General features: G+C 40.3%; 3 protein-coding genes and 1 long non-coding RNA gene across 4 annotated transcripts; 2 read left to right on the forward strand and 2 right to left on the reverse strand.

The window, feature by feature from the left end:
* On the reverse strand, positions 1 to 7,267 carry pit (pitchoune). Its single transcript, XM_043413946.1, has 8 exons — positions 7,052 to 7,267; positions 6,583 to 6,636; positions 6,343 to 6,477; positions 5,477 to 6,052; positions 4,949 to 5,250; positions 4,379 to 4,702; positions 863 to 1,040; positions 1 to 315 (listed from the first exon to the last, which is right to left on the reverse strand). The coding sequence occupies exons 1-8, from the start codon at positions 7,146 to 7,148 to the stop codon at positions 149 to 151; spliced, it is 1,833 nt and encodes a 610-aa protein (XP_043269881.1). The 5' UTR covers positions 7,149 to 7,267; the 3' UTR covers positions 1 to 148.
* A 478-nt stretch (positions 7,268 to 7,745) lies between these two features.
* On the forward strand, positions 7,746 to 10,922 carry LOC122407614 (WD repeat-containing protein 36). Its single transcript, XM_043413945.1, has 3 exons — positions 7,746 to 8,254; positions 8,358 to 9,800; positions 9,964 to 10,922. The coding sequence occupies exons 1-3, from the start codon at positions 7,889 to 7,891 to the stop codon at positions 10,840 to 10,842; spliced, it is 2,688 nt and encodes an 895-aa protein (XP_043269880.1). The 5' UTR covers positions 7,746 to 7,888; the 3' UTR covers positions 10,843 to 10,922.
* On the reverse strand, positions 10,860 to 13,124 carry Ndc1 (Nuclear division cycle 1). The gene has a single exon (XM_043413947.1). The coding sequence runs from the start codon at positions 12,835 to 12,837 to the stop codon at positions 11,122 to 11,124; it is 1,716 nt and encodes a 571-aa protein (XP_043269882.1). The 5' UTR covers positions 12,838 to 13,124; the 3' UTR covers positions 10,860 to 11,121.
* A 538-nt stretch (positions 13,125 to 13,662) lies between these two features.
* LOC122407994 (uncharacterized) lies at positions 13,663 to 18,295 on the forward strand. Its single transcript, XR_006260326.1, has 5 exons — positions 13,663 to 13,777; positions 16,777 to 16,947; positions 17,104 to 17,292; positions 17,731 to 17,984; positions 18,111 to 18,295. It is a non-coding gene; the product is annotated as an uncharacterized lncRNA (long non-coding RNA).
* The last annotated feature ends 4,057 nt before the right edge of the window (positions 18,296 to 22,352 follow it).

Below are 22,352 nucleotides of genomic sequence, written 5' to 3' on the forward strand. Positions count from 1 at the left end.
TTTCTTCGACGTAGCGATAATCCTTTATTCAACATTCGACTGTACATCCTGTTTTTAAGGAAACGAGAAAATGATAGAGGTGTATATAAGAAATCGGAGAAATTGGAGGACGCGCCTGTAACGACAGTCCTGTGGAGCGTGTGTAATCTCATCTGGCGAATTGTCGCGAGTCCTTGTTTCTTTTTCCCACCTGTCGGAAGGTTTTGCTACGCTCGATTTGTTTGCCACCGCTTGAATTGTTCATGTTCTTGAAGTATCCGTAACCTCCTCCGCCGAGCCTTTTGCGGGGACGCGAATCCTTGCTGACTCCCACTTCTGCGTCGCGATATTCTCGTTAAGGAAAACACGGCGTGATAGGCAAAAGATGAAGGAGATAAAAAAATGTGGGAGATATAAAAGAAAAATAAAGACATAAAATAGAAACACATCCGTTTGTACACGTTTAAAACACGAAGCTCGCTGGTCAACGAGTTCGGCAAGTTCACGAGGACCGGTCCAAATTCGGCAATGCCTGGCTCCCACGCTCGACTATGAAAAATAAAGGAAAGTTCGACTCTCACGAACTTGAACGATCGCTCAATGAGCTTGTACAATGAATTATCGATATGAAAATAACAAAAAGTACGAATTAATTCAATCAAAAACTCAAAAACAAATGACTCAATGTTACAAAAGAAAAAATAACCAAATCATTTTTTCCGGAGTATTTACTTGAGGATCGACGAAAAAATGACTAAAAATTATACGAAACCCGAATGGCAATAATGAACTCTTCATGAAAATAATGCAGTGGTTGAAGCTTCTTCAACGCCATTATTTTTAATATAAATTTTTGGCTTATTTATTCGTTTAAAAAGGATACTCAAATCGACGGCAGGAGGCACCGTGAATCCGAATGATTTGCCCACCTTGACGAGATCCAAGGTCTCAACGTCGAATATTTGCTTCAGATGGTGAGAATCGTAAGCTCTTACGTATGCTTTGAGAGCTTCCTTGGCTGACATGTTGAGGAAATAATTCTTGGAAATCAATTTCTCGAGCTGTAAAACGAAAAATATATCCCGTTAATAATTAGCACAAGAAATGTAAGGAAAAGAATTTTAATTTTTCCGTTCAATTGTTCCACGAAAAATGGACTTTAAGAAAATAAAACGATAGCGATAATAAAGACGTTCGGAGGCTTCTAAACGCCGATAATATCAATCTGCTACACTTTGTATTCCACTCAAGAAGAGTGTCGGATGCAATCTCAATGCGGAAACATTTCGAGTCGGTGCGTTCTTCGGTAGAAAATCATTGCACGCGTTTTAAATACCAAGTGCGCTTGAAGGATAAAGAACAATCCTGTTCCAAGGCAAAGGAAAAAAAATCGAAAACTTTGCACACCACCTCAATGCAACCTGACTCGACTCAGGAGACTTTTTAAAAATAAGAAACTACAAAAAAAAATTCGAAAAAATTGGCTTCTTTAATCGAGAGACAATCGTCGAGATAAATAATAATCTAAAAATGATTGGAAACTCCAAACCGCACCAAGATTTGGCGCAACTGCATAAACGTCCAATTATCGCGACGTCAAAGGGAGGAATCGTGGTCGATTCCACCGAGGATAGAAATTGTGACACGAAACGAATATCTCGGTTATTCGTCTTGCCAGATGATCGCTGGAATGTCTGGCCAACGGTATAATGCATATATTCGTCGTTCTCAATGAGAAGAGGCGAAGCGAAGCAAGCAGAGACAGAGAGAAGAGAAATGAAGGGAATGACCAGTCTCCGTACAAAGTCGGCAACCGGAGGATACGTGACAAGCGGATATGTGGACATCGTGCTCGCGAGGCATAAATATCTTCGTCGCGCTCGAGTTGGATTAGCATCCAGGCTCGTGTGGCTTCGGCAACGATTCATAAATTGGCCTTTCGCCGAGATCAACGCCAAGTACACAGAACGTTCTATACTTGAAAAAAAAGGCGATCGCGTTACAAAACGAGAAAACCGGTAGCTGATCCAATTGCAGTATTCCTCGAGCCACTTTACAAAAAATATATAGACAGAAACGTTCGAAAGTTTGAAAACACTCGACTGTTGACTTGTGGTTGAAGTTTATTTCACACGAATCCAAATTTATTTTCTGTGCTGAAAAATATTCCTAAATCTTTCGAATTAAATCATTTCATGCTTACGAAATTTTTCACGTACATGTCCGCAACTCAAGTTTTTGGCTATTCCAAAATTTGATCTGAACGTAAAGAAAATTCGTGCATTTTGCACTCGACGATGCCTTCCAAGTCCGTTTCAGCGATCGAAATGAACTGATCTCTCTAAATTTTCGAATCGAACCTTAATGAAAACAAGCAATACGAATAGTTGAATGACATCAATAGTTCAATGTTTTCAATTCAGTTGAAGATTGGATAACGAAATACAAAAAGTGGAATATTCGCGAGAAATCTTTCATTCGGTTACGTCATGTGTTATGTCTGGAGAAGAAATCAAAAATGCTTTACAATGTTAAGTTTAATTCGTATCTTTGACTTCGTTCTCGTAACTGATAATTAGTGAGGATTGATCAACTTCTTAAAGAAGATCAACGAGATCCGAACAACTGCGCAAATACCTGAAGGTTTGAAAGAAAAAAGAATCTGTGTGTGTGTGTGTGTGTGTGTGTGTTGGAAAGAACGAATGAGAAAAGGAAGTGGTACACTGTTCGGCGTGAATCACACACGTAGGCGTCGTAAGCGAGTTTCTCGTCGTTACACTCCTCGTGAGACACCAATCTTTGCATCTGCGTTTGTTTCTTTTTTCTCTCATCTCTTTCTTCACCTTTTCCCCGCGCTCTCTTGCTCTTTTCCCTCTTCCTTACTCTCTGCATTTCATGGCTGAGTAGTACAACTTTACTTGGTCGTTCACGAGATCATCATGAGACACATCGGAACAAGTAAAACCTTCATTTCATCCAAGACGAGCACGATGTCGAAGAAAAAACTCTGAGAAGTTGCAACGAGATGCTCCAGTTGCGTAGCTCCGCCAATAAAAAAAGAAAAACTCTTTTTCGCGAGCCCACACAGTCACCGAACTGTAAACTTCGATAATCATCAATTACATTACTGCCCTGAAATAGTCAAAGCTCTCAACATTACGTTAGTTCTCAATTATGTCTGTTTTTCTTCATTTAAACCGTAACAAGAACTTAAGTGTTTAAAGATTGTTAGCAAAAAGGAAAAACACGAGTTTTCAAAATATTTTTTAAAATTCCAACAAATGGAAATTCTCAAAGAATGTCCGGGTTGACACTTTAAATTGGCACTTGGCTTGAAAAGTTGAAAACGACTGTCGAATATGACTGAGAACGCTTGTTGAAACTTTGTTAAAAATTCATTAAAAATTTGAGCATCATTATAATATTGGTCCCTGCGATTTACACCCACGCAAATAAAGAGAGAGGTCTACGAAGATGCGTTTATCCAATGAGAAGAATCGATTCGGCCAAACCCCCGCGCAATTAACAGTCCCGAGAAGGCAAGTGGTTTAGTTTCAATTAGACACTATCGGCTAATAAGGTCAACTAACTCACGAGCTCAAAATAACGAGCAGGAGATGCTCGCTTCATTTGTTTCACGAATGGCGACACGCGCTTTTTTGTCTATGCAAAGAAAAAAATATGTCGAAGCTATCCCATTTTACGCATCGTGCAAACAATGCAACAATAGAATATCTCGCGCTACTATGTACGAGATCCAATACATCCGTTGCGATTGTTTTTTTTCTTTTCGTTTTGCCTTCTTTATGTCTTCAAGGATAAATCATGCGTTAAATTTTATGGTCAACTAGCGAGTAATCGTTATGAATAACTGATGAAGGACGCTCTGGCTTTTTTACCCACGTGACTCAACTCTCGATTCAGTACAATCGAGTTTTTATGTTGCGATAAAACGAGCGCCAGAGTCATCCATTTTTCGCTCATTTTAATCACTTTCTAACTTTTTTCATTACGAATTTTACATTTCTCTTGCGAACTCGTTTTTTTTTTCAATGAGTCACCTCTAATGGAGCTTTAATAAATCTATTTATTTGTCGTTTCATTACTTCTCAAATCTTCGTATTAAAATTTTTCTCTACTTTTCTGTCAAGTCCAAGGAAATGTTATTATTTCTTATTCTTTATCCCTACGAATTTCTTGGGCAAATTTGGACATTGTTATTAGCAAAACGAAAATTTGGTTTTTGGTAATCGAGAATTTTATATTGTTGCTGATAAACGTCTTTGTTTAAATATTTTTGATTCTTTTGACATCGCAAAATTGACTCAGTTCTTCTCACTAGCTTGATCAAGCCGAGTCTTTCAGTTTTTCAAAAAGTATAATAAAAAAGCCAACTCACTTGAAGCTGTATGTCAGCTATTTTATTCCAGGTGAAATCGAACTCGTTTACGGGAACGCGAGCTTGTTTGAGATAACGAAGAAAACCGAGCTCCTCGGGTCGGAGAATGAGAAGAGCGTGACCACTGCTGCCTTGGCCACGTGCGGTACGACCGACACGATGAATGTACTCTTTAGGGTCGTCCGGAGGATCGTACTGTACAATCCAATCGACGTCTGGAATGTCCAAACCTCTCGCAGCCACGTCCGTACACAATAATATGCCGGAAGTTGCGTTACAAAATTGGAAGAAAGTTGTCGTTCGTTTCGTTTGTTTTTGCTTTCCCTGTTATTAAAGAAAATGTATTATTTTCAAAATTCCTTGACTTATTGCGAAGTTCTTTGATCGAAAACGATGCACATGCAAATCAGTTGAAATTTTTCGAATCATTATTTTGCAGTAAAAGTGTAATGAGAATTTTACAATTGTATTTAAATTTAGAGTCAAGAAATAACTGATTGAAGTAAAAGTTTCAGGAAGGGTTTTTGAGATCAATAGTGGTTAAAAGACAGAACTGAATGTGATACTCACGTGTATACTCATGACCGGCAAATCGATGTAATTGAGAAGCTCGTGATGGTATTTAACGGACATGCAAGAGCTGAAGAAAACCATGACCTTTTTCTTGCGATTTTTCTTCAGGAAGGTGAAAAGAAGAAGAAACCTTTTCTCGCTGGGACAAACGACGTAACCTTGTTCCAGACCTTCGACCGTAGCTTTTTCCTCTTCGTCGTCGACGCCGACGTAAACTGGTTCTTTCTTGAGTGCCAATGATGTTAGAGCTTCCGTCTTTTTCGTTTGGGTCGCGCTGAACAACATCGTTTGCCGTTTTTCTGTTATTTTTTATAAGAAACATTGAAAACTGCGATTATTGATTCTGACCAAGGTAGATAAATTTCATGATTCTGAACAGTCGTAATTCAAATACAGCTGGTGCAGAAATAATAGAAAATAGGAAATGATATAACTCTAATAAAGTTAATGTCAAAATGCTACGAACATGACTGCTGTAATGTCAAACAATTCTGAGATTATTAAAGAATAAAGAATGAGTCCTACTCGGTAAAATATTGACGATTTGTTTGAGCTCCTCTTCGAAACCAATATCCAAAATCCGATCAGCTTCGTCGATGATCAGACACTGAAGATTCTTGTACAGAAAGTCTGGAGTATTTTGCAAATGGTCGAGTAATCGTCCAGGGGTGGCAACAATGATATTTACACCCTTTGCTAATTTCTGTGCCTCTGTTTGTCGACTTGCACCACCCATCAACAGCCCATAAGTGTGATAATGGTATTTCATGAGTTCTTTCAGAACCCCAAACGTTTGCATTGACAATTCACGAGTCGGAGATATTATGATACAGCCTGTACCATTGCGAGGCATAAATTTTAATTTATAAATCAATTCCACCGCTGGTATGAGGAAAGCCAATGTTTTTCCTGACCCGGTTTTAGCTGCTCCAACCAAATCTCTACCTTCTAAAAGCGGAGGTATCGAACGAGCTTGAATTTCAGTCATGTTTTCAAAACCCATCTCCACAATGGCTTTTAACGTATTCTCGCATACTGTGTCCTTCAAAGTCGAAAATGATGCAGTTTTCATAACTTCTAGTCCCACAGCCGATCCTGGCACTGAAATTATCAAATTTTGAAAACATCGTGAGCGATTTGACTAAATCATTGTTTATGCAAGTACGAGTGTCCAAAATTAAATTTTTAATTTTACAAGAAATTGATCTTTAATAATACAACTAGAAAAGCCATTGAGATTATCTTTTATTTTTATTTATTGTTGAGATTTTATTGAGAACATGCATCCAGAGTTGAAAATTTTCTTAAAAATATTTTCTTTCTTTCTATCAAAATTCATTGAAATTGGAACAGTAATTGGTAGAACATTTTCGAAGTTATTCTAGACTTACAGCCTTTTGACACATCGGATCTGACATTTCCATTGCTAGCTTGTTCTTCGATTCCACTGTCCTCGTTACTACTGACTGACTCGTTGGGTCCTTCCTCTGTCACAGGTTCTGGAACTTGAATCTTTTTTCTCTTTTCTGGAAAAATATCACATATTCATCTCATTGGGACCCTACATGCCGGTTTGAATCGATAATCACAAAACAAAACAACAGGTGAATTTAAGAATGTAGGAAACTTACTCCTGACAGGTCCTTCATCTGTTTTCTCCTTGATTGTTGCATTCGCAATTGATTCTGCAATAATGAATTTTGAATGAGTGATACTGAAATGTGTTTGTGAAAAATTAATCTAGTTCCTATGTTTCTAAGAATAATCTAGAAGTCTCACTTTGCGAATTGAAATTTCAGAACAGCATAAAAAAATATATTTACACCCAGACTTTACATGTGAGAGCCTTAACCTATAGACTTATATTTAGAATCTATGCCTTTATACCATTTTTATAAATTGTTTTTTCTTGTCAACTAGACAGTGGACCCAACATAATTTCGATAGTAGATTTATTGTACATTTTTCTATAATATTTTCAAATTTTTACTTTCATAGTTGAAATTTTCGATTATTATTAGCATTAGAAATGCGTGAACACTTCGAATGAGCGTGTGGGAAAAGTTGAGGTTATATCACGATCTTTCAAAATAAACTTACCGGATGTTTCTGGTTGCTCCCGTTTTTGTAATACTTTCAATTTATTTTTCTCCCTTTTTTTGATTTTTCTCATCAACACTTTGTCCGGTACCGACATTTTTTTCTTCGAATATCATAAATAAATAGAAGTACTTTAGTTTTAGGTTAGGGAAACGCGACAATAAACATGTGGCAAGCAGTGATGGAGGAGTGAACTGCGCCAACTGCGGCGTCACGTCAAGCGTCAGCGACGAAAACGCTTACTACGACATCTATACTTGATATCTAGAACTATTCTTCTCGAGGAGTTGTTGTTGTTGGACCCCCCCCCCCCCCCCCCCCCCATAGTTGTTGTTTTTTCGGCTAGTGACTTTCGGCCAACCGGAAATATAGATGACGCCATTTTTGACGACGAAGAAGAATTTACACACACTTAGGGCGCGTTCAGGGAGTCGCTATTTGCGCTAAAAATATAAGATATAGTAATATCATTCAATGATAACGTTAGCGTTTGTAGCGCAAATAGCGACTCCCCGAACGCGCCCTTACCGCCAAAACGGCCGCGCTGATGAAGCGATCCCGCCAAAACGGCTGCATCAAAAATACTGCTTCTCGCCGTGCGTGTCGTGAGAGTCGTCAACCCCGTCTCGCAGCTCGCAGCGTGCTCGCAGCACGCTACGCAGCTGCGCAGCTCGCTTACACTGCTTGCAGTCATTTAGGTTGGATTCGTTCGACGGAAGTAGTACTACACGTGGTTTTTGATAAGATTTTTATGAAAAGAAAAACTTATTATTCATCTTCTTCGTGTGATAAAAAATTTTAATCAAGTAAATTTAACACGTTTTTCGCCTAACGACAATGTCGCAAAGTAAAATATTCTTGAAAAATCGGGCTCTTGGTTATGTGAGCAATCATATACCGCTTGTTACGAGATACATTCAACGCAGAAAAGAAAATCTTATTGTAACATGCGTCGGCAGATCTTTTCACACTTACGGATGTTCACATTTTACGCTTCTTAGTGTTTCTGGCACTCATCCTGGTGATATAACCTGTTTAGCCGCAGATACTTATCACATTTATACAGCCAGTGAAAACAATGTTTATGCTTGGCGGAGAGGAACCGAGCTCAAACACACTTACAAAGGGCACGACTGTCCAGTTCATCTTTTATTACCGTTCGGAGCACACTTGATTTCTGTGGATGAGAACAGCAACATTAAGGTAACACTTGTTTATTAAATAAAATATTTTCCCAAACAGTTTTATCGAACTTAATATCTATACTCAAAAAGCAAAGTCCAAATGTAGTCTTCCAATTTTACAGATATGGGACATAAAAACAGAGGAAATCTTTTTGGAATTGAATTTTGGAAATGAAATTTTCAAAATAACAACAATATTACATCCAAACACGTACATCAACAAAATTCTACTCGGAAGTGAGCAGGGTAGTTTACAGCTATGGAACATAAAAACAACAAAGGTGATATATACATTCAAAGGTTGGTCATCACCGATAACAGCTTTGGAGCAGGCCCCAGCATTAGATGTGGCCGCTATAGGATTGGCAAATGGGAGAATAAAATTACACAATCTTCGAATGGACGAAACCATATTTGAGTTGATACAAGATTGGGGCTTCGTGACATCGATATCATTTCGCACCGATGGAAATCCTATAATGGCTACAGGAACGATGGCTGGTCATGTATTATTTTGGAATTTAGAGGAGAGAAGGATTGAGAGCCAAATAACATCAGCACATTTCGCAGCAATAGCGGGCTTGAAATGTTTGCCAAATGAACCACTTGTGGTCTCTTCCTCACCGGACAATAGTTTAAAATTATGGATCTTCGATCAAACTGATGGTGGCGCAAGATTGTTGAGGATAAGAGAAGGTCATGCTGAGCCACCTACTTCTGTGAGGTTTTACGGTGCGGATGGTCACAATATTTTAACAGCAGGAAGAGATTCTTCTCTAAGGATATTCTCCACCATAACTGAAACATTCAACAAGAGCCTGGGTAGAGCCTCATTTAACAGAAAATCTTCTAAGAAAAAAGGCCGATTGATCGAAGATCCTATGATTATGCCGCCGATAGTAGAGCTTGCTGCTGAAACAACCAGGGAGAAAGAATGGGACAACATAGCTGCTGCTCATCTAGGATTAGGAGTCGTTACCACTTGGTCTTACGACAAATTAAAAATGGGTGAACATAAGCTCATCACTGAATATATACGTAACCATAAAAACGCCACAGCCACCTGCCTGTGCATTACTCAATGTGGAAATTTTGTTGTTGTTGGTTATAACATTGGGAATATTGAGAGATTCAATATTCAATCTGGAATTCATAGAGCCAGTTATGGCCTTGAGAGTAATCGACACAAAGGTTCTGTTCGAGGCGTGATCGTTGACTCGCTTAATCAAGTTGTTCTCTCCGCTGGAGAAGATGCTCTTCTCAAATTTTGGCCATTCAAGCCTTCGAGAGATCATAATCCCAGAGCTGTTCTTGATGTCAAAGAACCTGTCAAGTGGCTCAGAAGCCACAGAGAGAATTCGCTCATTGCTTTAGCTCTCGATGATTTCAGTCTGGTTCTTGTTGACATTGACACCAGGGTTCTCGTTAGAAGATTTGAAGGCCACAGAGGATATCTTACTGATGCTACTTTCAGCCCTGACGCCAGGTGGCTTGTCACAGCTTCAATGGATTGTACTGTCAAAACTTGGGACATTCCTTCGGGTCAGCTCGTCGATGCCTTCAAGGTATGTTTAAAGTTCCACTTTTCCTTTGCACGAATTTCTATTTGGAAAGAATTGTTAACTTTTGAAATAATTCAATTCAAGGCTAATACTATTTGGTTTCGTTCTAAAAATTTAAAGGTCAATACAATATGAATTGAAATAAAGAATGAAAATTCATTTTTAGGTACCTGAGGCTTGTATTTCACTGCACTTCTCACCAACTGGAGAATTTCTTGTGACCGCACATGTGTGCAATTTGGGAATTCATCTCTGGTCAAACAAAACTTTATACTCTCACGTTTCTCTGAAAGCCATATCGCCGAATGCGCCAGTACCAATGATAGGACTTCCGAGGTCTACGAAAGAAATCGATTTGGAGAGCGATTTGGAAGAACTATCGGTGATCGAAAAGGAAGACGAGAATGAGGAAAAATACGTTTCACCTGAGCAGCTGGATGCTGATTTAATAACAATGTCATCATTGGCAAATTCGCGCTGGCAAAATTTGCTGAACATTGATATAGTGAAAAAGCGAAACAAGCCAAAAGAGGCACCGAAAGCACCGGAATCAGCGCCTTTCTTTCTTCCCACGATTCCAGCTTTGAATATACAATTTGATATCTCGCAAGAAAAATTCCAGGATTCGAGCAACAAAATTCTCGTACACCCGGATTTTCAAAATCTTACACAGTTTGGAACACTTCTACGCGAGTCCATGGAGAACGAAGATTTTTCAAAAGCATTTAAGAAACTGAAATCGTTAGGACCGAGTGCCATTGACTTCGAAATTCAATCGTTGTCATTGGATGAAACGTATTTCCAATTGCTTGCATTACAGTTTATGAAAATGATTAAAAACACCATGGAAAGCAAGAAAGACTTTGAACTGTGCCAAGCTTATCTTTCGATATTTTTGAAAATTCATGGTAGCTCTATCGCCGAAAATAAACAGTTGTGGAAATATCTGCCAGAGTTGCAGCAAGAGCAATCAAAAAGTTGGATCACGTTGCGCGAAAAATTATTTTACAATTTGAGTGTGGTACAACATTTGAAAAAAATGTAAAATATTCAACCATCAAATCCATTGTACAAAATTAACATTTTTTATTATTATTTATTACAAATATATATATTTATATTACATGACTCTTGCGTCGATCTCAATCCATTGAGAAAACGTATCCCAGTCCTTTTTCCTCCAAAACTTTTCAATATTTTCACTCGGTCGTTTTAAGTATAAAAATAAAGACTCAATTGTTCAAGTGTCCTTTATCCCGACTCAAATTTCGATCTCACTATAATGTTCAACAGTTCTTTTCCTGAGAATCGTTTTTCACACCTTTTATTCTCTATAAACAATGAAGCTTTCAAGTTGATGTTTAATAGTTTTCTGGAGCGGAATATCTTCAATGTAATCACCAAAGCTCGAAACAATTCTGTAGATACTTCGTTTAACAGCCATTCTCAAAGAAGCTAGAATAATTCTGATCGTCTTGTCGTCGTTTTGGGGTTTTCTCATAAGGATATTGGTTTTTTGCACTTTATCCAGAGCTTGCTTGAGCGCAAAAAGATTTTCTACAATGGCAGGTAAATCTTTCTGTACAATGCCGTAAGGATCTTCCTTGAGGGAAATAACGGCTAGCGAGGAAATGGCATCTGCAGCCCATACAACAGTTTGTCCGTTGGTCAGAACGTGTCGAATTTTGCTGTCGCTTTGTTTCCCAAAAAAATAAAAAATCAGAGGTTTGGATAAGAGATAAGAAACAAAGAGATCTCTTTTGCTTTTCAGATATTCAACGACGATAGAAGAATGTGGTTTTGCAGTTTCAGTATCAACTTTCAAACTCGTAGAATTAACATCAATTAAGTTGCGCATATGATAAGTGTAAGTTTTTTCCTGATCTTCAATGGTCGGTTTGAACGCACAGTGATTTTCTTCTTGTTTAGCTGAGGAGACTCCATCGACTTCAGCTGCAAATTTTTTCAGTAGATCCAAACATTTCTCCACTACGCTGTTCCAATTGTAAGGATGGCCACCAGGTTGGCTAAGATCAAAAAGACGTGCTCTCCGAGTTTTGTCCTTTTGCGCCAAAGTCACAAGATCCAGGTAGCCGAGATGTTGCATTATAGGGATTTTATCCATTGCCAGAACTTCAGCCAACGTAACATGGACGCTTTCTTCATTAAAAGCATTTTGGTTTGCTATTTCAAAACGCATCCATTGTGTAAGAGAAGCTTGAAACAAGAGATGCATCGTGTCAATGGTGAGAATGAAGAGAGCTGCGTACAGCCAAGCGTGGAAGATGAGAGACGGATTCAACAGTCCAGATAAAGTGTCCAAAGGCTCAGCTTCAAAACTCAGAAAAAGTATGGACAAAATAATTGACCGAAAATATGTTCCAAGGAAGTAGTACAAGCCAAGAAAATAAAGCGTAGGCCAAATGGCCATGACCATTGCACGAGGCAACAAATCCATTACTCCTCGTTTAACATAGACGAATTTTGATTGGGGAATTGGTGAAAACTCCAAATAGCAGAGAACCCAAAAATTTGTTCTGCCGAAATGGTATATTCCGGTCCAGAGCCCGCCGAGCAAAAGGAAATAATGTTCTTCGATTAGACAGTAACCATGAACAGTTCTGCAGGTTTCGGTTAATGAGCTCCAGGCTCCTCCTTCCAGGGAAAGATGCAGCCACACTAGGACGATTCCAATCGCGACGTGTAAACCTCCCACGACAAAATTGTGCGGTGTAAACATTCCGCAAAATGCATCAAATCTGCTCTTCAGTAAAACCGGAGCATTCAAATAAGTTTTACTGCAAATTACTCCTTGTAAAATTATCACCGTTGCTAGTACGACGAAATAACACCACATTCGAAAACATGTCACTATCGACCATGTGTCGTGCAGCCAGGACAGTGGATGCATTATACTCAGATTCGTTATCAGTATCACGAAACTCATGAATATAAATTGCACCACTATGCTCGAAACCATCGCCACGAACATTCGTCCACCGAGCAATAATTTGCAACCGGAATGCGAAATTTCTGTCATTTTTATTTTCTTTCCTGGATCAAGGGTTTAAGTTAGTGTTTGTATTACTGGCTTTGTCCCATGTGAACAATTTTCGGGGTTACTTTTACACTGCTTAAGCTTGTCGAAGTATGCTTTTAATTCTCGGGTTTAATAATTAATGTGTCAAAACGTTCACACTCGGACACTTTTTCATTGATAACTCTGTTGTTATTTCGCGGTTGAATTAACAAAATTGGGTGAGAATATAAACCAAAGCGGAAAAGCCGGTTCAAAGTATTGTCCGGTCAAAGTATTGATTTTTTAAATGGGTTGTACCAGAGGTTGTGTGCCAACGATTTGGCGCTACTGTCTACTGTGCCATGTACAAGTATATTATTTTTTTCATTTAATAAACACGAGCTTTTTGCATAAACATTAAATGTGGTCTTACAATAAGCCACCAACGACTATAAAATAATTAAAATTCGAAAATGCTCATTACTAACAAATCAATTTCAAGATGTAATCTTTGTTCATTATTCCCATTGATCGAATCATGGTAATCCGGTTTCTGACATATCGACTCGCCGGTTGTTTGACTAACCATGTGAAAATATTCGTCGCGAAATAAAAGAAAATACAAAATTATCGTTCATATACGAATGAACGATGATTTTTTAATTTTAATTATGATGATTTTACTTTTATATCAAGAGTACGCGTTCCTTTTACCGCCTGTAATGCTCGCAGCGCCCAAAAACAACGACCGCGGCCATTGCGGTCGTCGTTGAAACTTTTTGAGTGGCGTCACCGGCGTCAGGCGTCACTCTTCACTCATGCAACCAACGACCTGCAACGACCACTCAATCACGCTTATTACGCTGAGCCATCACGCGTCCAAGATTATTGGATCAGCGCGGGTGTTCAACGAAAAATGCGGCATTTTTTAAGAGTACCGTGGCAGAGCGTGCTGAAGAAGGTAAATTATTTGCTTCTATACATGAATTGAAAAGAAAATTCTTAACCCCACTCCATTGATTGGCAATGAGAACAATAGCAGGGCTGCATTTTCAGACATGTTGCAACAAGTGCGTTCCCGTTCCACACAAAATTATGGTCCGTGGCGCGCCAGCAGCTAGAGGAAATAGGAAATGAATAAAAAGTGTAAAGGATTTAATACTTTTTACCCTGGTTTTTTCTGCTTGTACCAAATTCATTAGCTCTTTTTATCAGAGAAGTTGGGAAATTGGGAAGTTCGCGAATGTCAACTAGACAGATGAAATCTTCGAGAAACTGGTGAAAAAAGTACCCAAAAATTAACCGCATGTTTGCCTGAACAATGCATTGTTTACTTTCAAGATGGCGTTCAATAACGAGCCAAAAACTCGGCTTTATGCTCTTTATTGTTGACCCTCGAACAAAATAAAGAAGAGAATCCCTGTCCACCCGAAATGCACGCGGTTATATCCCCACTTGACTGAACTTGAACGACAAACATGAGGATCAATGAAGTCCGACTGGCAATAGCGGATAGCGGTCGTTGCTCGCGCGCGGATACGGTAGGATAACAATTGCCTGTCACTCGCAATCCTTACGCTCGAATAGATTCGCCGTTCCTCGATCCGCTTTTTTTCTCGTTTTCTCTGCCCCCCCCCCTCCACTTTTTGCGATTACGCTTCGTATAGAAACAACAACAGACATAGGACGACAAACTCGGACAAACAGATGAGTGAAAGCGAAGCCTTCTCGAAGGGTATACTTGGACGATTTTTGTTCTCACGAATCGTTTATCTCTTAGGTCCTTTGTTCTCCTTAGTTCTAACGGCTTTTAGTGAGCTGCGTCCGCGTTGTTTTGTTGAAGCTTTTCGTGTCGTCCGACGTCAGTTCTTTGAGATCGCGAGCACTTGAGTTCACTTGAGAAAATTCCTAAATCGGTAATAAATTTTCATTTGATTAAGTAATAAAAGTGAATTATTCAAGCCCGAAAAAAATTGTTGATCGAGAGTCGTGGTTTAGCACTAACCTCCAAAGCGTACACTCGCCCGAGCGTTTTTATACCCGAATTGAGTTCCAAGTGGGATTTTTCTTGTTCGGTTTCACACCAAACGTGACGTCACGAGTCTCAAACTCCAACTAAAAATCCCAGCTAGACTTTTTAAGGGGGAAATCTCGAAAAACGTCCAATTCGTGAATCCGCGAAAGGAAAAATGTCGATTCGGGAATATTTGGGTTTCATTCGGCCACTAAACTTCGAGTCGCGACCCGGGACCTTTATTTGGCCTCGTTTTGAACCGTCGGGGACTGTCAAAAACAAACGCACATCGATGGTCTAATGGACTCGTTAAAAAACTTCGATTTCTCACGAGTGCGTCGAATCCACGATTTCCAAAGTGCGCGACAGTGAAACCGGCGACGGATAATGTGTAACTTCGGTGATCGTTTAATCTCCTCGAGATTCTCCTGCGGCTTATCATACCAAAACTGTCAGGCTCCCGGCATAAGACAAAATGATAACCCTTTGTGCTCGTTCGTTCATACGATGGACTAGGATGGATGGGAATCGATTCTCTCGTGTCTCCATCGCGGGGCACTCTTCTCTGCGTCTCTTCATCAATCATTCACACGTGTATCGACAGCAATCGACAGCGAGCAATATGACGAGGAAAATTCTCCCTTTCTTTTGTGTCCTTCGTTCCGTTTCGGCGGATTTCGTTGTCCGGAAGTAAGGAAACAATTAAATACTGTGGAAACTCAACGAATCTTCGTTCTTTCGTGTCTTTTGGAATTTTTTGTTTTTATTACAAACCCCGAGGCTCCGAATCCCCCGATCTTTTTTTTCTACACGTTTTTCATACGAGTGTCGAGTATTTCGGAAAATATTGAGACAGAATAATGATAATTGGAGCTCGGAGAGTTGTTTTTAGTGCTTCAGTCAACTGAACCGTGGACGAGAGAGACAAATGGAAGAAATTCAATTTTCTCATTCACCGTTGCGTACGGCTTTTTTCTTGTGTTGTATTTTTTCTCCTCCGTCAAATCCCCGGTAATTTTTTTTTTTCGTAGCTGCGTTCCTTATTCGTTCCGGTCTTTCTCCCGGCAACTTGTGTTTTGTCTTTGACCCCATTTTTTTCTCGCCAATATTTATTCGCAAAGACACGATATAAGAGAGACGAAAAAATCCTCTTCATTGCAGCGGAGAAGAAATTTCTTTCGTGTTGTTTGCTCCGTCGGAATAATTTTTTGTTCCGAGCGCCGCTTCCATCTCCTAGCGTCGTTTGTTTACTCAAATGCTCTTTAATTTTCGTCTTTTTGATCCGCTTTTTCCTCCTTTTTCAATTCTCCAACCTTCTCCGATGTCCTGAATCTTTCTTCTTCGCCAGCCACTGTTCTTCGAGTAGATCGTGATTGAGGGAATTCACCGACCGCATGGCAACCAAAGAAAACAAATATTTCTCTCCTCCTCGAGAAAAAAGTCGCGAGTCATTCGCTCTCGTTCCGAGCTCTTATTATTTTAATTACGCTCTCCGAAAATATTCTCCATATTGGACGGGATGGGATTGAAATTCGCAGCGTTTTGGATCGCCTCGAAAACCGTTTTTAACAGCTCCGCAATCCAATGAAATTGTTCGATTTTTCGCTCGATTTTAGATTTTTCTCATTCAATGAAATCGGCCCTATAAAAACGACAGTCGCATGCGAAATTGAACGCCGTTTCAAAGGAACGTTTTTTCAATAAATTCCACTCGAAAAGTCGTTGAAATTCGTAATACGAGAGAACAAAATTTATGGGAGAAAAAAGCGCGGAAAAATGTAATGATCGAATGCACGATCGATGCCAATCCTGTATTATTATTGTCTTTTTAATCACAAACATATTTTCAATGGAAGTATTTTCATTAGCGCAGGATAATATTGCGATGAAAATTCATTCGATAAATGAAGGAGGGAGGAAAAACGAGCAGTTTTGTTTGCTTTCAGGTCGAAAATTCGTCAACGAACGATGCGCATTCGAATTATTACGGGAGTTTGAACTCCAATATTGTAATTAAACATTTTCTCATCGGTAGAAGAATATTTAAATCGTAATCATTCGATGGAGAAGAGAGTGAGGAAAAATGAGATCTCGTGACTACTGCGGTGACGGTGCAGGTAAATTTGATTAATAATATTTTCGTTAGTAATGTTTTTTCCAAAGTTCAGTAAATTCTTCCCACCGAAAGTTTCGACGTGATTTATGGGTTTTCGTTTAAAATAAGAATCCGAATGAGAAAACGACCGACTCTTGACTTTTTTCTTATTTTTTAGACGAGGAACGTTGCAGCATCAAGTGTCCCCTCGGTTAGTCGTGGCAATGCGAATAACGGGAGGAGGGAAAAAGGGTTGGATGAAAAAAGGGAACGAACGAAAGGAGTAAAACAAATGAGCCTTTGTAGCGGAGAGTCTCGCTCTTGTCTTATCTCCTTCATTCTCGTTCTCCTCCTTGTAGCACATCTCGTACGGACGATAAGTAGAAGATATTTCCGCGTGAACAAAGGAGATATACCGTCACGAGAGTCTCGCTTTTGGCTCTCGCAATCCCGCTTTTTTCTCTCCCTTCTCCCTTTTCCTTTGTTTTTTCTAGTCGCATCTTCAAATGTTTCGAACCGAATTCCTCGGCGAGATGCGCGCTCGGCGACCGCAAAAAAAAGAGATCGTCGTCTTATCTCGTTACGACAATTAACGTCGCGTTCAACTATTCCTTTGTTCCTCAAAGACCTTCCCTTTGCAGTAGCTTCTCGGATCTTATTTATTTGTTTAATCTCATTTTTTTACAATTCTCGTTGATTGTAACTGAACTCTCATAGTTTTTGTCAATCTGTGCGAGTCCTTTTGCTCCAATTCGTTCCCTTTCCCGTCTGCACGTAACGGTGAAATTCGGAATTCCAATTTCAGGTATTCGTTGGTTTTGTGGAGCTAGAAATAATCTTTGCCGAAATTCGCCATTCGCGAGAGCGCCGTTGGAAACTTCAAAAAAAGCAATTCGAAATATGCGGAAAAGTTGAAACCTCTCCCGAAGCGTTTGCACTCGATTTCGTAGCGAGACTTGACGAGAATAGGCGTGCGAGGAGAAAAGTGAAGAGAATTATGCCGAAGGGTAGCTGGAAAACGAGGGGGAGCAGAAAAAACCAGAAAAAACGAAGCGAGAGGTAAAAAGAGGCGAAAGATTTTTCGGTGTGCCAGGCCGAAGAAACGAGAAAGCGAGTTTCATATGTGTGTTGAAAATTTGAATAAACAGAGTGTACGTGCTCGGTTTTAAAATGTTCTCATTTCAGGAAAACAGAGTGCTGGACATCGTGGCCTCGCGTGTTTTCCTGCACCCCGGATGTGTCTATTCACGGAAGGAAAAAAGAGGAAGCGAAAGCAGTTACTCGAACATCATTGGGAGAGAAATTCGTCTCCGAATCACTCGAACCCCTCTATCTATGATTGCGAATGAACGGGGAAGAGAACTGGCAAGGAAAGAGGCGAGTGGACGACAAAAATTTCGAAAACTTGTTCATTCCAGCTTGACTCTTATGTCAATCTTTATTTCCGCAACAATACGAATAGACGAACATTGTTTTCGGCTAGAATTAAATGAGAATTCATGGCTTTTCTTAGCACGCGAAACGGTGTTTAATCGCCAAGAGTAATATTTCCGTAGCTCGTCTCGCTTTCGAGAATTTGCATATCGAAAATTCGTCACGCAGGGAGAGAAAGAATTGTCACTGTCATAGGACGTCGTTCCCCTCGGTTTAGAGGGGTTTATGGGCACTAAAGAGCGGCAAATGTCCAAGTAGTATTTATGTTGCGTAGGCATGTATAGAGCGCGGACACGTTTCCGAGTTATAAACCGTCGAGCGTACATATCGCTAGTGCATGTAGATTTTGAAGACCTTTCCTCGGATAGGTGGCTTGTATAATCGTTGTGCGTTGCTTTACGATACGAGATGGCTATGCAGAGAGCGCGACGGACTCACGTACAGAGTGGTCTGAAAACGACCCTGGATATGAGCTCAGGTAGACCGAGTGGGAAAAGTCTCTGGTGATGCCCCGGTGCGAAGCCTCATTAACGGAAGCGAGTAAATTTATCGCTGCGGGACTGCAGCGCATCGACGAGGAGGGAAAGTCACTCGCAGCCTCCACTTTCATCATCGGTCACGACGAATCCGAAAGCTCTTACCGAAAGGAAATCATCCGAGAATTTCTCGATGCGGATGGATCTTCGAGACGCAAATATGATTTTGCCGGTGCTTGTCACTCCAGCGACACTTTGTGGAAGGAGAAAAGGTCGGACGAGTGTGCGCGGAAAATTATTCGTGACGCATAGTGCGTGTTCGGGTTAATGTGTATAGGCGTCGACATTTCGCGAGGGTGGAAAAGAGGCGGTTATAGATGGGCAGGGGATCGAGTGCAGCGGCGTTAAAGGGTTGTGCAGGGTGTAAAACACAAGCACGCTCGTTTGCTCATGGTCCTGGTTATAGGCTCCAATGAAGGTGCTTTAGGGAAAGAGAGAGGAAGCTTCATATGCCGAGCCAGAATGTGTATGAACATATAGAGCTCTGTGGATTACAGTTTATATATATAGATGGCTCGTTGACGATGCTTCCTGCTTCCTATGCTTCGACTCGCGATACTGGCCCTCTCACGGATTAATCGTTAATGGTTGATCGTTAACGCGTCCATGGCTCTGAACCTAATTGACGAACGATCGAGCGAGAGAGAAAGAGAAACGGAAAAGCTTCCATTAGCAATAATCCACCGGAGTCCTCCGTTGCACGCGGGGATGAGGCGGATTATTGAATAAACTTAGCACGTGTTTTTACCTTTGTTCGATAAACTATCGCGCCGTTGATTGCCTATTCACGTGCCTTATTGCCGTTTTTTATCGGCACTCAAACAGATTTCGAGGCAACGCCTTTTCGACTCTATGGAACGTTGCTCTCGTTTTTTAGGACTCGCGCTATTCGAATCTAATAGAAATTTGCTGTAGAACGAGGAAGGATTATTTTTGTTGGAAGGAGAAACGAAAAATCTTTGGAGTTTTGAAAAGCATCGGAGCAAATGGGAGTCCTGAGTAAAGCAATGAAAGGATTTTCTAATTAAATACATTTTTTTATTTATCCATCCATTGCGGAGGAAAAAAGGCAATGTAAAATCGATCTCGAGCTGTGAGATTTTTCTGCTTTTACAACTATCAGCTTTCTCTGTACACACGTAAAAGCATTGCACTAACCAGTCACTGTTTTTACGAGGAGATAGTAAAACGAATCCAGGCAGGAAAGTATATTCAGCTTTCCCCGTTTTCCGAGAGAGCAACATTTTCAATTTTAACGATGTCCAGCATCCCGAATACTCGGGCTCCGAGCTATTTTTCTCAGGCTCATCATTAATTTTATTCGATAAGTAAAACGAGCGTATTTGCGGATTTATAACTTTCTGAATAATGCATCTGCGCATGTCTTTCTCTCCAGCTCTATTATTCGTCTGTTTCGTTCAGTGTTTTTTCCCCTCGCGACACTCCATAGAAGGCGATCCGATCTCCGAACAGGCTCGCTCGTAAAGCTGCCCACGCCGGTTTTTTATTTTTATTTTTTGTCCTAGGACACCAGAGAAAATGCTAGCCTCCCGCCAACCCTCGTTGTCTTTACGATCGTACTTCGCTTCCTCTGCTCTATGTTCCTCCTCTTCGTGTTGCCGATCTCGCATTAGGTGACGAGGAAAGAGAGCCAGAAGATCCGATGAACGGCGTGTCAGCATGGACCTCGTATCACCTTACGTAGACACTCGGAAAGAAATGAGGGAACACGGACAAAGCAAGGGAGGAAAGAGCAGTCTTCAAGGTTGTGGAAAAGGGTTTCTGCTTCATCGAAAGCTCAAAAGAGATCTGGCTATCGAGCTTTCCTTCTTTCCTTCTGGGATGAATGCCCCATAAATTTCGATCGTTTACTTCATTTCTGTCGAATTTTGTTCTTCACATTCTCAAGAATATTTTTGAATACTCCAACAACGAAACTTGAAAAATATTGTCACTGGTTCATTTTCAAAATCAATTTATTAATACTAGCGTAGAAGAAAAGATGACCAATTACACGACGTTGAAGTTTGCAACGTTGGAGGTTGGAGTCCAACGAAATTAACAAAACAAACATTTGTAATTCACCAATTTTTTATGTCACGGAATCATTGGTTGAAAACTACGAATTGCAAACTCGGCATGGAACAAAATTGGAGAATATCTGGAATTATTGGAGAGTTTTTTAGATTATTTCGTTGGACTCCAAAGTTGCAAACTTCAGCGTCATCCAATTACAGACTGAAACGAAACGACGATTGCAAATTTATTTAAATAAGCATTTTGACGTCGAGAATATCCTCGCGTTCGCGTAAAATTTCGTTAGAGTTTCAGTTCGTATTTATTTGACTGAAAATTTGCAATTGAAAAAACTTTCTGGAGGTCGATCTGCTCGACGTGGAATGTCCTCTGCACACGGTTTCTCGCCGACATCGGTACACGTAGATGCGCATGCGGTTTGGGATTGAAGGAACGTGCCACAGCAAAGGGCACGTCGAGATTAGCACTGTTTACTCGTGAAAACGACAATGCCGTCTTCATTTTTCGTTTCTTTGAGCACGCTCGAGACAAAAGCTGGCCAAATGGCAGCCTTCAGGAGGACTATTTTAGCTTTTACACTGAACAACGCTCGGCGTTTTTTAAACCCTGATTCTGCAAGCTATACGTATATTTAGTGGGGTGCTCCATGTGCACTGGGTTTGCTCGGGTTTCTCTTTCTTCTTTGTTTCGTTCTCAGTGAAACGCGAAGTCTAATCTTCGAGATCACATGCTCGTACCCTCATTCCGATGAAACCACCCTCTTGGCCAATTGCTCGACTCGGTATATCAAAGAGAACGAATTCACGAGCAGAAAGACAAATTCGAATACACGAGAGCTTTCTCCTCTTATCCTTTCATCTCTTAGAATCGTGCAAAGGGTTGGCAAGCCGCGCGTTATTCGGCAATGGCTTGAATCGCGGAGCTCCCCAGGTGTCATTTTACTAATGAGACCTCGTTCTCAACTTCTTTAGCAAAGTTCAACTAGTAATTGAGTGTTTCGAAGCCTCGAGTCAGGCATCACTGGCGTTATCTGTAGATATAAACATGATTTTATTCACATTGAACTAACAAATTGTAGGAAGAAGACGAGGATTCGTTCGATATGGCCGGCCAGTGGCAATTTCGCCTCAATATTTTCGACTAAGAATCTCGAGCGATGAATAAATCAACACATCATTCATAATTTTCACGGTGGAAGGTTGAATATTTTTGTTAATAATTATTCTATGAGACAGAATATGAATGCATACAGATTGTAATTATTCATAATTATTTCGTTGGTTCTCGACAGGCCTTTTTGACGGTGCTCTTCTCCTCGTATTTTGGCAACCCTTGAGGTCGACTCGTCACACGGTTTCACGGCTGATGTACACGTATAAAGTGCTTCAAGTCAGTGCTTCAAGAGGTTAGAAGAGGACGA

This window comes from Venturia canescens, chromosome 3 (genome assembly GCF_019457755.1).
Source record: "Venturia canescens isolate UGA chromosome 3, ASM1945775v1, whole genome shotgun sequence".
NCBI lineage: Eukaryota > Metazoa > Arthropoda > Insecta > Hymenoptera > Ichneumonidae > Venturia > Venturia canescens.

Bases quoted from the DNA above. Each gene is read 5' to 3' on its own strand.
- Ndc1 (XM_043413947.1), bottom strand. From the start codon at position 12,837: ATGACAGAAATTTCGCATTCCGGTTGCAAATTATTGCTCGGTGGACGA.
- LOC122407614 (XM_043413945.1), top strand. From the start codon at position 7,889: ATGTCGCAAAGTAAAATATTCTTGAAAAATCGGGCTCTTGGTTATGTG. The intron at 8,255-8,357 runs GTAACACTTGTT...CCAATTTTACAG, and splicing joins ATGAGAACAGCAACATTAAG to ATATGGGACATAAAAACAGA. The intron at 9,801-9,963 runs GTATGTTTAAAG...ATTCATTTTTAG, and splicing joins AGCTCGTCGATGCCTTCAAG to GTACCTGAGGCTTGTATTTC.
- pit (XM_043413946.1), bottom strand. From the start codon at position 7,148: ATGTCGGTACCGGACAAAGTGTTGATGAGAAAAATCAAAAAAAGGGAG. The intron at 4,703-4,948 runs GTGAGTATCACA...CTTTAATAACAG, and splicing joins TGCCGGTCATGAGTATACAC to GGAAAGCAAAAACAAACGAA. The intron at 316-862 runs GTATCCTTTTTA...ATCGCGACGCAG, and splicing joins GCCTCCTGCCGTCGATTTGA to AAGTGGGAGTCAGCAAGGAT.